Source organism: Vicia villosa, linkage group LG2 (assembly GCF_029867415.1).
Source record: "Vicia villosa cultivar HV-30 ecotype Madison, WI linkage group LG2, Vvil1.0, whole genome shotgun sequence".
NCBI lineage: Eukaryota > Viridiplantae > Streptophyta > Magnoliopsida > Fabales > Fabaceae > Vicia > Vicia villosa.
The window spans coordinates 125,527,070-125,542,388 of NC_081181.1; the positions used below are offsets into that span (position 1 = coordinate 125,527,070).

The window sequence follows — 15,319 nt, forward strand, 5'->3', positions numbered from 1 at the left end:
GTTAAAAAAAGTTTATTTCTTCTATTACCATAGCAAAAACTTTAATAAGTTATATGAATTTGAAATTAAATTATCTTATAATTTTTTAATGTAAATAATAAATGAGAAAAATATTTTACTAAATAAATAACTAATATACTGCTTTAATATTAAAATTAATTATTAAAATTATTTATTATTCAATCCGTTTTATATTATTTGTAGTAATTGAGCTTCTCATACGGATTAAGAAAATGTGATAAAAAGAAGAAAGAGAACTTATTTTTGTTATCTTACCCTTATTTTATTTATTATTCTTTTGATTTTTATAAAATTCATTAATATTTAAATATTATCATAATTCATAGATTGCCAAAAAGATACATTGAAAAATGGTTTGTTTGTTTTACGTGATAAAAATTAGAGGGAAATCATTATAAATATTTTTCCTCCTAATAATTAAAATTTTCCATCAAATTTTATTTTATAAATTTCCCATTAAATTGATAATGGACAATTTCCCATAAAAATAATTGTTAAATTAGATTATTGTTTGTTTTACGTGATAAAAATTAGAGGGAATTATAAATATTTTTCCTCCTAATAATTAAAATTTTCCATCAAATTTTATTTTATAAATTTCCCATTAAATTGATAATGTAGAATTTCCCATAAAAATAATTGTTAAATTAGATTAATTGGAACATAATAAAATAAATATTAATTTTTTTGCTTGCGTGCCCATTTCCTCTAATTCTCTGCTTTTTTTTTTTTCTCTCAAAACATAAGTAAAATACCCTCAACCCACATAAACCAATCAAAACATAAGTAAAATACCTCAACCCACATAAACCCTAACCCAATCCATTATATAATATTAATGTTACAATTACATGGCTTGATGCGGATGAAAAAATTAAAATAAGACAACAAAATCGAAGGAAACAAAAAGGAAAAAAATTTAGGTACGTCTTCTTAATTTCTCCTTGATGGTGTTTTTGTGATGGTGTTGTGGTGAGGTTTCCTGCAACAACAAAAAGAGGATTTATGGTGAATGGTTGAGCGGATTTGAATTGGTTGATGGAGGATTTTGGCAGAGGTTTGTTAGGAGAATTGTAGATGACTTCAAGGAAGTGAAGGTATGGTTTTATAGCATGAGGAATGAGGGAATTTGGGCAACTTGCATTGACTAATCAAATGAGCGATGTTGGACCACTTCTTATTTCACGTGGAAAAATAAAACGTGTTTCAATCCATTTTTATTATATAAATAATTAAGTAAATATAATCAAATAATTAAATAAATAAAATATAATCAAATAATTAAATAAATAAAATAAATAAATAAATAAAGAAGTAATAAAATTTACTATAAATAGAATGGAAAGAAAATGTTAGAATGCATAAGGGAGTGACACTTGTCAAACTTGCCAAAATACTCCTTTTGCTTTATTATATTAAATGATATCAACCAGAGGATGTTGTGGAACAGGAGTCATAGAAGGAAGCATGTTGTGCAACCGTTACACATCAAACATTTGTTCTAACCCTTCTAACCATGTATTCTGGGACAGTTATCATCATACACAAAATGCTTATAATGTGCTTTGCTCTATGGTCCTTGATCACAAAATCAAGGACTTTTTCTAGATCATTACTAACTTCCATGGCCCAACATATTATTATCATCATCATTTTAAATTTGTAATAAAGTATGTAAATTTTAGTTATAGGAATCGTTTAGTCTCATTTACTTATGAAAAATAATTGGTGATTTGTATCTTCAACATATATATACTAATACTATGAATAAGTTTGATAAACCACTTGTGGAATTAACTAATTAATGAGCTTCATCAAAAATCGTTGAAAAACTAACCAAAACATCTTACTTTGATATGTAAAATAATGATACTGAGGCAATTTGTATAAGCTTTTTCTAAAATTAATTTGTACTAGTTTGTATACTCGTGCGAGGCACGGGTTTAAATTTAGTATGATTAATTTCGATCAGTATGACTATAACGAAATTCAAAATAACTATATAATGATTAGTATATTCACGGCCTTGGATCGTCTCCGTGCGAGGCACGGGATAAAAAGATTCAATAAAACTTTATACATAGTAAAAACATTTACTCTCATTTCAAACATTCAATAAAAAGTATTTGATAATTCATTTATTTTTCGAAAATATTGACTTTTGAGATAGAATTTTTCAAATATTTAAAATAATTTTTATTTATTGACTCAAGTTTTAAAATTAAGAATTGTTTTTAACAAAGATACATAAGATTCATATAGTATGAATTTACATTAACAAAAATATCATACGAATATAAAATTCATATATTATACATTTACATTTATTCATCTTTCTTATAAATATTTAATACATAATAAAATAAATTAAATATATAATTATCCATTTGTTTTTTTCATAAGAAAAAGTTGTGATTTCTATACATCATATTATCTTACATTTTTTGTTAAAACAAATATTATATCAACTTTTAGTATAAATGTTACCATTTTAGAGGACTCATTCACCGTAGAATCTCCACGTTATTTTTTAAATCTTTTCCCTTTGAGTTTGATTTTTTAACTATATTTTATTATAAATAATAATATGTAATAATGGTAATAAAGTAATTTACTATTACAATCATATTTATTTTATTAAATCTATGGGTTAATCTCTCAGTGTAACACAATTAAATTCAGATCTTTTTATATATAACTGGTAAACTTTCGTTTAAAAAATTTCTCAACTTTTTAGTCATTTTTTTGTGTATCATAACAATCGTAAAAAAAATTATTTAGTTTGTATTAAATAAAATGAGATCTTTTTGTATCATATATTTTTGATTTTATTAATCAGTATACATTTTTGTTTAATACTAATTATAAAATTACTATTGTCAAATTTAATACAACATTAACGTCAAAATTAATAATATATTTCCTTAAATAAGTGCATTATTTGTTTTTAATCTATATTGATTTATTTTTATGTTTTTCATTCTATTATCTACTATTTAAATTAAAAAGATAAAATTGACTTCATCATTATTACTGCCTTAAACGTTTTTTTTTATATGACCGGACAAATAATTATGATTTTTACAACAAAAATTGTTAGTTAAAAAAAGTTTATTTCTTCTATTACCATAGCAAAAACTTTAATAAGTTATATGAATTTGAAATTAAATTATCTTATAATTTTTTAATGTAAATAATAAATGAGAAAAATATTTTACTAAATAAATAACTAATATACTGCTTTAATATTAAAATTAATTATTAAAATTATTTATTATTCAATCCGTTTTATATTATTTGTAGTAATTGAGCTTCTCATACGGATTAAGAAAATGTGATAAAAAGAAGAAAGAGAACTTATTTTTGTTATCTTACCCTTATTTTATTTATTATTCTTTTGATTTTTATAAAATTCATTAATATTTAAATATTATCATAATTCATAGATTGCCAAAAAGATACATTGAAAAATGGTTTGTTTGTTTTACGTGATAAAAATTAGAGGGAAATCATTATAAATATTTTTCCTCCTAATAATTAAAATTTTCCATCAAATTTTATTTTATAAATTTCCCATTAAATTGATAATGGACAATTTCCCATAAAAATAATTGTTAGATTAGATTATTGTTTGTTTTACGTGATAACAATTAGAGGGAATTATAAATATTTTTCCTCCTAATAATTAAAATTTTCCATCAAATTTTATTTTATAAATTTCCCATTAAATTGATAATGTAGAATTTCCCATAAAAATAATTGTTAAATTAGATTAATTGGAACATAATAAAATAAATATTAATTTTTTTGCTTGCGTGCCCATTTCCTCTAATTCTCTGCTTTTTTTTTTCTCTCAAAACATAAGTAAAATACCCTCAACCCACATAAACCAATCAAAACATAAGTAAAATACCTCAACCCACATAAACCCTAACCCAATCCATTATATAATATTAATGTTACAATTACATGGCTTGATGCGGATGAAAAAATTAAAATAAGACAACAAAATCGAAGGAAACAAAAAGGAAAAAAATTTAGGTACGTCTTCTTAATTTCTCCTTGATGGTGTTTTTGTGATGGTGTTGTGGTGAGGTTTCCTGCAACAACAAAAAGAGGATTTATGGTGAATGGTTGAGCGGATTTGAATTGGTTGATGGAGGATTTTGGCAGAGGTTTGTTAGGAGAATTGTAGATGACTTCAAGGAAGTGAAGGTATGGTTTTATAGCATGAGGAATGAGGGAATTTGGGCAACTTGCATTGACTAATCAAATGAGCGATGTTGGACCACTTCTTATTTCACGTGGAAAAATAAAACGTGTTTCAATCCATTTTTATTATATAAATAATTAAGTAAATATAATCAAATAATTAAATAAATAAAATATAATCAAATAATTAAATAAATAAAATAAATAAATAAATAAAGAAGTAATAAAATTTACTATAAATAGAATGGAAAGAAAATGTTAGAATGCATAAGGGAGTGACACTTGTCAAACTTGCCAAAATACTCCTTTTGCTTTATTATATTAAATGATATCAACCAGAGGATGTTGTGGAACAGGAGTCATAGAAGGAAGCATGTTGTGCAACCGTTACACATCAAACATTTGTTCTAACCCTTCTAACCATGTATTCTGGGACAGTTATCATCATACACAAAATGCTTATAATGTGCTTTGCTCTATGGTCCTTGATCACAAAATCAAGGACTTTTTCTAGATCATTACTAACTTCTATGGCCCAACATATTATTATCATCATCATTTTAAATTTGTAATAAAGTATGTAAATTTTAGTTATAGGAATCGTTTAGTCTCATTTACTTATGAAAAATAATTGGTGATTTGTATCTTCAACATATATATACTAATACTATGAATAAGTTTGATAAACCACTTGTGGAATTAACTAATTAATGAGCTTCATCAAAAATCGTTGAAAAACTAACCAAAACATCTTACTTTGATATGTAAAATAATGATACTGAGGCAATTTGTATAAGCTTTTTCTAAAATTAATTTGTACTAGTTTGTATACTCGTGCGAGGCACGGGTTTAAATTTAGTATGATTAATTTCGATCAGTATGACTATAACGAAATTCAAAATAACTATATAATGATTAGTATATTCACGGCCTTGGATCGTCTCCGTGCGAGGCACGGGATAAAAAGATTCAATAAAACTTTATACATAGTAAAAACATTTACTCTCATTTCAAACATTCAATAAAAAGTATTTGATAATTCATTTATTTTTCGAAAATATTGACTTTTGAGATAGAATTTTTCAAATATTTAAAATAATTTTTATTTATTGACTCAAGTTTTAAAATTAAGAATTGTTTTTAACAAAGATACATAAGATTCATATAGTATGAATTTACATTAACAAAAATATCATACGAATATAAAATTCATATATTATACATTTACATTTATTCATCTTTCTTATAAATATTTAATACATAATAAAATAAATTAAATATATAATTATCCATTTGTTTTTTTCATAAGAAAAAGTTGTGATTTCTATACATCATATTATCTTACATTTTTTGTTAAAACAAATATTATATCAACTTTTAGTATAAATGTTACCATTTTAGAGGACTCATTCACCATAGAATCTCCACGTTATTTTTTAAATCTTTTCCCTTTGAGTTTGATTTTTTAACTATATTTTATTATAAATAATAATATGTAATAATGGTAATAAAGTAATTTACTATTACAATCATATTTATTTTATTAAATCTATGGGTTAATCTCTCAGTGTAACACAATTAAATTCAGATCTTTTTATATATAACTGGTAAACTTTCGTTTAAAAAATTTCTCAACTTTTTAGTCATTTTTTTTGTATCATAACAATCGTAAAAAAAATTATGTAGTTTGTATTAAATAAAATGAGATCTTTTTGTATCATATATTTTTGATTTTATTAATCAGTATACATTTTTGTTTAATACTAATTATAAAATTACTATTGTCAAATTTAATACAACATTAACGTCAAAATTAATAATATATTTCCTTAAATAAGTGCATTATTTGTTTTTAATCTATATTGATTTATTTTTATGTTTTGCATTCTATTATCTACTATTTAAATTAAAAAGATAAAATTGACTTCATCATTATTACTGCCTTAAACGTTTTTTTTATATGACCGGACAAATAATTATGATTTTTACAACAAAAATTGTTAGTTAAAAAAAGTTTATTTCTTCTATTACCATAGCAAAAACTTTAATAAGTTATATGAATTTGAAATTAAATTATCTTATAATTTTTTAATGTAAATAATAAATGAGAAAAATATTTTACTAAATAAATAACTAATATACTGCTTTAATATTAAAATTAATTATTAAAATTATTTATTATTCAATCCGTTTTATATTATTTGTAGTAATTGAGCTTCTCATACGGATTAAGAAAATGTGATAAAAAGAAGAAAGAGAACTTATTTTTGTTATCTTACCCTTATTTTATTTATTATTCTTTTGATTTTTATAAAATTCATTAATATTTAAATATTATCATAATTCATAGATTGCCAAAAAGATACATTGAAAAATGGTTTGTTTGTTTTACGTGATAAAAATTAGAGGGAAATCAATATAAATATTTTTCCTCCTAATAATTAAAATTTTCCATCAAATTTTATTTTATAAATTTCCCATTAATTTGATAATGGACAATTTCCCATAAAAATAATTGTTAAATTAGATTATGGTTTGTTTGTTTTACGTGATAAAAATTAGAGGGAATTATAAATATTTTTCCTCCTAATAATTAAAATTTTCCATCAAATTTTATTTTATAAATTTCCCATTAAATTGATAATGTAGAATTTCCCATAAAAATAATTGTTAAATTAGATTAATTAGAACATAATAAAATAAATATTAATTTTTTTGCTTGCGTGCCCATTTCCTCTCATTCTCTGCTTTTTTTTTTCTCTCAAAACATAAGTAAAATACCCTCAACCCAGATAAACCAATCAATGAAACTGTCCCAGCACTCTTTGTATTTGGTGACTCAGTAGTTGACACAGGTAACAACAACTACATCAACACTATTTTCAAGAGCAATTTTCTACCTTATGGTAAAGACTTTGGTGCTGGGAATCAACCAACTGGAAGATTCAGCAATGGTTTAGTCCTCTCCGACATAATCGGTACAAAACACTCTTTCTTTGTTCGACCAACATGTTTTTTTTGTTATGTTTGTTATTGTTAACAAATTCTTATTTTATTTTTCAGCATCAAAATTTGGAGTCAAGAAGCTTTTACCAGCTTCTCTTGATCCAAATTTGAAACTCGAAGATCTCTTAACAGACGTAAGCTTTGCCTCCGCTGCTTCTGGATATGATCCTCTAACTTCAAAATTAGCGGTAAATACCGAATTTGCATGTTTATTTTCATTTTTTGCATATATGTTAAACTTAAAACTAACTATAAATAATTTTTTGGTTATGTTTAAGTCTGTGATACCATTATCAGATCAACTGAGCACGTTCAAGAAATACAAAAATAAGATAAAAGAAGCAGTTGGAGAAGAGAGAATGAAGATGATAATATCAAAGAGTGTGTATATTATTTGCACAGGAAGTAATGACATAGCCTATAGTTATGCTTCAACACCATTAAGACAAGCACACTATGATATTCCATCATACACTCATTTATTAGCTTCAATTGCCTCAAATTTGTTGAAGGTAAGTTATGTTATACAAACAAAACATTATCACTAATTAATTATTAGTATTTATATAAACTAAAGTTTAAGAAATTCAAATGATGCAGGAACTTTATGATTTAGGAGCTAGAAGGATTGGAGTAGTTGGTATGCCAAATATAGGTTGTGTGCCAGCACAGAGAACAATTGAAGGAGGAATAGAGAGAGGATGTGCAGATTTTGAAAATCAAGCAGCAAGAATCTTCAACTCCAAACTAGTATATCAAATGGATGGATTAAGAAATAAATTTCAAGATGCTAAGTTTGTCTATCTTGATATTTACAACTCATTAAAGGATGTGGTTCAAAATCCTGCTAAATATGGTAATAAAAATATCATTCTCATTTTTATTTAATAGTTTTTTTTAATGTAAAAAGTTGCAATAAAAATTTTCTTTTTCTCGAGAAAAATTCGGGAGCCAATCGAAAAATTTTGGTATATATTTTTGCTGTATATTTTAAAAATTTCAATAAAACCATGTTAATTTTCAGATTTTAGAAAATTCGACGGTTCATATCGGGTAGGCCAATAAAAAAACGAAATTAATACTACCGAATTTTTTGATAAATTTGATATGTTTGTAATTTTTAGAATTTTAAAAAATTCAATAATTCATATCCGATTGACTAATAAAAAAACGAAGTTAACACTACCAAATTTTTTGATATATTTTTTGATATTTGAAAGAACTGGTATAAAATCATAATTTGTGTCTTAAAAATCTTGATTTTATACTGAATATTTGAAAAACCCGATATAAAAAATATATAATTTTTACAATTTTTTGAAAGAAAAAAACAATATAAATTATAGATATTTTAAAACAAATTATGATTTACACCTATTTTTAGAAAAACATCTGTAAAATCTATGCTTTTATATTAATTTTTTCAAAAATTCCATAAATATTTAGAAAAATGAGAAAATAATTTTTTGTTTTTGTATAAATCCAGTATATTAATCTAAAAATCTAGTAAATCATAAATTTTTAAAAAAAATTTGGAACACTTTTATTAAGAATATTTTGATAAAATTAGACATAATGGAGTGCTAGGTAAAAGAAAAAAAAGTACCACTATAAAATATCCTCATTGTCTTCCAAGGTCCTAGGAGAACAAGGCTTTGGACTTCATTTCTTTACAATAAATTTTTAGATTATTTTTTAAGGGTGATGTTTACTACACTTCACTAGGTGATCATACACCCAGTAAAAATACAAAATGCCCATGTTGTTCAGAGAACGAAATTCAGTTATATCTATTTTACAATAAAATCACTTTTTAAAGAGACATTCACATTTTTGTCAAAAAATCAGATTTCAATCTCTGAATGTACTACATTCAAATTAGAATTTTAATTTTTGGATAAATTCATAAAAGATTATTAATTGTTTGTATTATTTACCTTTATGTTTTGTTTGGATTTCTTTATGTTGTGTTTGAATTTTGAAATCTGAATATCTAGTGGAGGTTTTTTTCTTTCAATTTTGCGAGAGTTTGAACCTCCTCAAATTTTAAAATATGAAAATATTTCGAAATGAAAATGGTGTTTAAGTGAGACTAAGACCACGGGTCCAACTCCAATTTCATTCATAAAAATTTGAAGTGATACTGTTGTTGCGACAGTCATTGATGCAAGAACACGTTTTAGAACAACAACAAAACACCATGCTTCTTGGAAAGGTAATGTCGTTTCAACAAATCCATTCTTGCAAAGGTAAAAACAATTTTGTTTTCAAATGCAAAATAGTTGCTTCATGTGTGAGAGAATAAAAATATCAACCTTGGCAGCACTAGCGACATTTCTTCCTTGAAGTCTAAATCCATCAAAAATACTGAAGGCTAATCACAATTATTCCATTTACTATTAAATTTAAGATATTTTTAGATTTTAAAATTTGAGGAGGCAAAAAACTCCCGTAAATAAGAATAAAAATAAAAACTTCAAAATGTAAAATTAAGATTGAATAAAGCTGTGGTGTATTGGGGCGCATTCGAGTTTCGATATTCGTAAGGTGTGCATCTGTGTATCGAAATTCAAATATATTTTTTACCTTCCATTTGACCTGTTTGAGAGGGAGCTTAATACATTAGAATTTTAAAATCTAAATTTAAAGAATATTTTTGAAATTTCGTGAAAACATATAAGTAGGGCATGGGTGTAATAAATTCTGACTCTTTAAATATATTTGCAATATATATATATATATATATATATATATATATATATATATATATATATATATATATATATATATATATATATATATATATATATATATATATATATATATATGATTACTTTTCTTTCAAAAACTATTTCCTCAAGTCAAAGGTTTATTGGGTCAACCTTTGTATTCAGCACAGGAGTATAAAAAGTTGGTTGACATGCCAATCAAGAGAATTTTCACATAAAAGAAAAATATCTATTTCATCAAATTGAATTTTTTTATAAGCAATTTTTGTATTCAAAATTTAAGTTCCATGAGTACTCAAACTCAAATACATAAAAAGAAAGGATATAACCTCAACAATTATAATAATCAAACCTACTACTCAAAGATAATCTAGGGGCATTTTCACCACTCGTAAAAATTTCAATTCAAAATTTCATAAAATTGATTTGCATCTTCATACACATGAGTGCCTCCATATACAAGGAATATGCAAATAATCATGAAAATGTCCTTAACTCCCAACCATTTTATGATGACTCTGAGATACCATAATGACTAGTTATATTGAGTAGACCAATGTATTTTTTCTTCATATTCCTCTACTATTCAATTTGATCGGTGTATTTTCTTATGTCTAATTATTTTATCATTATATTTGTTGAATTGTTTAGGTTTTGAAATATCAAACAGAGGATGTTGTGGAACAGGAGTCATAGAAGGAAGCATGTTGTGCAACCGTTACACATCAAACATTTGTTTTAACCCTTCTAACCATGTATTCTGGGACAGTTATCACCCTACACAAAATGCTTATAATGTGCTTTGCTCTATGGTCCTTGATCACAAAATCAAGGACTTTTTCTAGATCATTACTAGCTTCTATGGCCCAACATATTATTATCATCATCATTTTAAATTTGTAATAAAGTATGTAAATTTTAGTTATAGGAATCGTTTAGTCTCATTTAGTTATGAAAAATAATTGGTGATTTGTATCTTCAACATATATATAATAATACTATGAATAAGTTTGATAAACCACTTGTGGAATTAACTAATTAATGAGCTTCATAAAAAATCGTTGAAAAACTAACCAAAACATCTTACTTTGATCTGTAAAATAATGATACTGAGGCAATTTGTATAAGCTTTTTCTAAAATTAATTTGTACTAGTTTGTATACTCGTGCGAGGCACGGGTTTAAATTTAGTATGATTAATTTCGATCAGTATGACTATAACGAAATTCAAAATAACTATATAATGATTAGTATATTCACGGCCTTGGATCGTCTCCGTGCGAGGCACGGGATTAAAAGATTCAATAAAACTTTATACATAGTAAAAACATTTACTCTCATTTCAAACATTCAATAAAAAGTATTTGATAATTCATTTATTTTTCGAAAATATTGACTTTTGAGATAGAATTTTTCAAATATTAAAAATAATTTTTATTTATTGACTCAAGTTTTAAAATTAAGAATTGTTTTTAACAAAGATACATAAGATTCATATAGTATGAATTTACATTAACAAAAATATCATACGAATATAAAATTCATATATTATACATTTACATTTATTCATCTTTCTTATAAATATTTAATACATAATAAAATAAATTAAATATATAATTATCCATTTGTTTTTTTCATAAGAAAAAGTTGTGATTTCTATACATCATATTATCTTACATTTTTTGTTAAAACAAATATTATATCAACTTTTAGTATAAATGTTACCATTTTAGAGGACTCATTCACCATAGAATCTCCACGTTATTTTTTAAATCTTTTCCCTTTGAGTTTGATTTTTTAACTATATTTTATTATAAATAATAATATGTAATAATGGTAATAAAGTAATTTACTATTACAATCATATTTATTTTATTAAATCTATGGGTTAATCTCTCAGTGTAACACAATTAAATTCAGATCTTTTTATATATAACTGGTAAACTTTCGTTTAAAAAATTTCTCAACTTTTTAGTCATTTTTTTTGTATCATAACAATCGTAAAAAAAATTATTTAGTTTGTATTAAATAAAATGAGATCTTTTTGTATCATATATTTTTGATTTTATTAATCAGTATACATTTTTGTTTAATACTAATTATAAAATTACTATTGTCAAATTTAATACAACATTAACGTCAAAATTAATAATATATTTCCTTAAATAAGTGCATTATTTGTTTTTAATCTATATTGATTTATTTTTATGTTTTGCATTCTATTATCTACTATTTAAATTAAAAAGATAAAATTGACTTCATCATTGTTACTGCCTTAAACGTTTTTTTTATATGACCGGACAAATAATTATGATTTTTACAACAAAAATTGTTAGTTAAAAAAAGTTTATTTCTTCTATTACCATAGCAAAAACTTTAATAAGTTATATGAATTTGAAATTAAATTATCTTATAATTTTTTAATGTAAATAATAAATGAGAAAAATATTTTATTAAATAAATAACTAATATACTGCTTTAATATTAAAATTAATTATTAAAATTATTTATTATTCAATCCGTTTTATATTATTTGTAGTAATTGAGCTTCTCATACGGATTAAGAAAATGTGATAAAAAGAAGAAAGAGAACTTATTTTTGTTATCTTACCCTTATTTTATTTATTATTCTTTTGATTTTTATAAAATTCATTAATATTTAAATATTATCATAATTCATAGATTGCCAAAAAGATACATTGAAAAATGGTTTGTTTGTTTTACGTTATAAAAATTAGAGGGAAATCATTATAAATATTTTTCCTCCTAATAATTAAAATTTTCCATCAAATTTTATTTTATAAATTTCCCATTAAATTGATAATGGACAATTTCCCATAAAAATAATTGTTAAATTAGATTATGGTTTGTTTGTTTTACGTGATAAAAATTAGAGGGAATTATAAATATTTTTCCTCCTAATAATTAAAATTTTCCATCAAATTTTATTTTATAAATTTCCCATTAAATTGATAATGTAGAATTTCCCATAAAAATAATTGTTAAATTAGATTAATTGAAACATAATAAAATAAATATTAATTTTTTTGCTTGCGTGCCCATTTCCTCTAATTCTCTGCTTTTTTTTTTCTCTCAAAACATAAGTAAAATACCCTCAACCCACATAAACCAATCAAAACATAAGTAAAATACCTCAACCCACATAAACCCTAACCCAATCCATTATATAATATTAATGTTACAATTACATGGCTTGATGCGGATGAAAAAATTAAAATAAGACAACAAAATCGAAGGAAACAAAAAGGAAAAAAATTTAGGTACGTCTTCTTAATTTCTCCTTCTTGATGGTGTTTTTGTGATGGTGTTGTGGTGAGGTTTCCTGCAACAACAAAAAGAGGATTTATGGTGAATGGTTGAGCGGATTTGAATTGGTTGATGGAGGATTTTGGCAGAGGTTTGTTAGGAGAATTGTAGATGACTTCAAGGAAGTGAAGGTATGCTTTTATAGCATGAGGAATGAGGGAATTTGGGCAATTTGCATTGACTAATCAAATGAGCGATGTTGGACCACTTCTTATTTCACGTGGAAAAATAAAACGTGTTCCAATCCATTTTTATTATATAAATAATTAAGTAAATATAATCAAATAATTATATAAATAAAATATAATCAAATAATTAAATAAATTAAATAAATAAATAAATAAAGAAGTAATAAAATTTACTATAAATAGAATGGAAAGAAAATGTTAGAATGCATAAGGGAGTGACACTTGTCAAACTTGCCAAAATACTCCTTTTGCTTTATTATATTAAATGATATCAACCAGAGGATGTTGTGGAACAGGAGTCATAGAAGGAAGCATGTTGTGCAACCGTTACACATCAAACATTTGTTCTAACCCTTCTAACCATGTATTCTGGGACAGTTATCATCATACACAAAATGCTTATAATGTGCTTTGCTCTATGGTCCTTGATCACAAAATCAAGGACTTTTTCTAGATCATTACTAGCTTCTATGGCCCAACATATTATTATCATCATCATTTTAAATTTGTAATAAAGTATGTAAATTTTAGTTATAGGAATCGTTTAGTCTCATTTAGTTATGAAAAATAATTGGTGATTTGTATCTTCAACATATATACAATAATACTATGAATAAGTTTGATAAACCACTTGTGGAATTAACTAATTAATGAGCTTCATCAAAAATCGTTGAAAAACTAACCAAAACATCTTACTTTGATCTGTAAAATAATGATACTGAGGCAATTTGTATAAGCTTTTTCTAAAATTAATTTGTACTAGTTTGTATACTCGTGCGAGGCACGGGTTTAAATTTAGTATGATTAATTTCGATCAGTATGACTATAACGAAATTCAAAATAACTATATAATGATTAGTATATTCACGGCCTTGGATCGTCTCCGTGCGAGGCACGGGATAAAAAGATTCAATAAAATTTTATACATAGTAAAAACATTTACTCTCATTTCAAACATTCAATAAAAAGTATTTGATAATTCATTTATTTTTCGAAAATATTGACTTTTGAGATAGAATTTTTCAAATATTTAAAATAATTTTTATTTATTGACTCAAGTTTTAAAATTAAGAATTGTTTTTAACAAAGATACATAAGATTCATATAGTATGAATTTACATTAACAAAAATATCATACGAATATAAAATTCATATATTATACATTTACATCTATTCATCTTTCTTATAAATATTTCATACATAATAAAATAAATTAAATATATAATTATCCATTTGTTTTTTTCATAAGAAAACACTACAACACGGAAGGGCTTTAAAAGCGCTTTTTTGGCCTTTAACAGCGCTTTAAAGCGCTGCCAAAGCCAGCGCTGGCGTAGGCTACGAAAGCGCTTCTAAAAGCGCTCTGGTAGACCCCCCTATAAGAGCGCTTTTTCTGGAAAAAGCGCTCTTATAGGGGGGTCTACCAGAGCGCTTTTTCTGGAAAAAGCGCTCTGGTAGCCCCCCCTACTGGAGCGCTTTTCCAAAAGCGCTTTGGTAGGTTTTTTTTTTTTTCTTTTTTTTTTTGATCTTTGGCAGCGCTTTTTGTAACAAAGCACTTTAGTAGGGGGACCTTTAAGAGCGCTTTTTAAAAGCGCTGTCGTTGCTAAATGAGATATTTTAAAGTGCAGCCTATAATTTCAGCCTCCCAGATCGACCTGTAATATTTTCGACCTGTAATATTTTCAACCTGTAATATTTTCGACCTGTAATATATTTTCAACCTGTAATATTTTCGACCAGTAATATATTTTCGACGATATACTTTCAACCATAGGTAGGACTATATATATACTAATATAATACCATTATAATATCCAAAATTATATATATACATCAT

General features: G+C 24.6%; 1 protein-coding gene across 1 annotated transcript in view; it reads left to right on the forward strand.

Moving 5' to 3' along the window:
- Positions 1-10,950, forward strand: part of LOC131649947 (GDSL esterase/lipase EXL3-like) — a 12,997-nt gene extending 2,047 nt beyond the window's left edge. The window contains exons 2-6 of the mRNA XM_058919690.1: positions 7,026-7,211; positions 7,297-7,427; positions 7,518-7,751; positions 7,840-8,095; positions 10,620-10,950. Of these exons, the coding sequence (XP_058775673.1) occupies positions 7,026-7,211; positions 7,297-7,427; positions 7,518-7,751; positions 7,840-8,095; positions 10,620-10,813 (1,001 nt within the window). The 3' untranslated portion in view covers positions 10,814-10,950. The remainder of the gene's footprint in view (positions 1-7,025; positions 7,212-7,296; positions 7,428-7,517; positions 7,752-7,839; positions 8,096-10,619) is intronic.
- Positions 10,951-15,319: the final 4,369 nt, after the last annotated feature.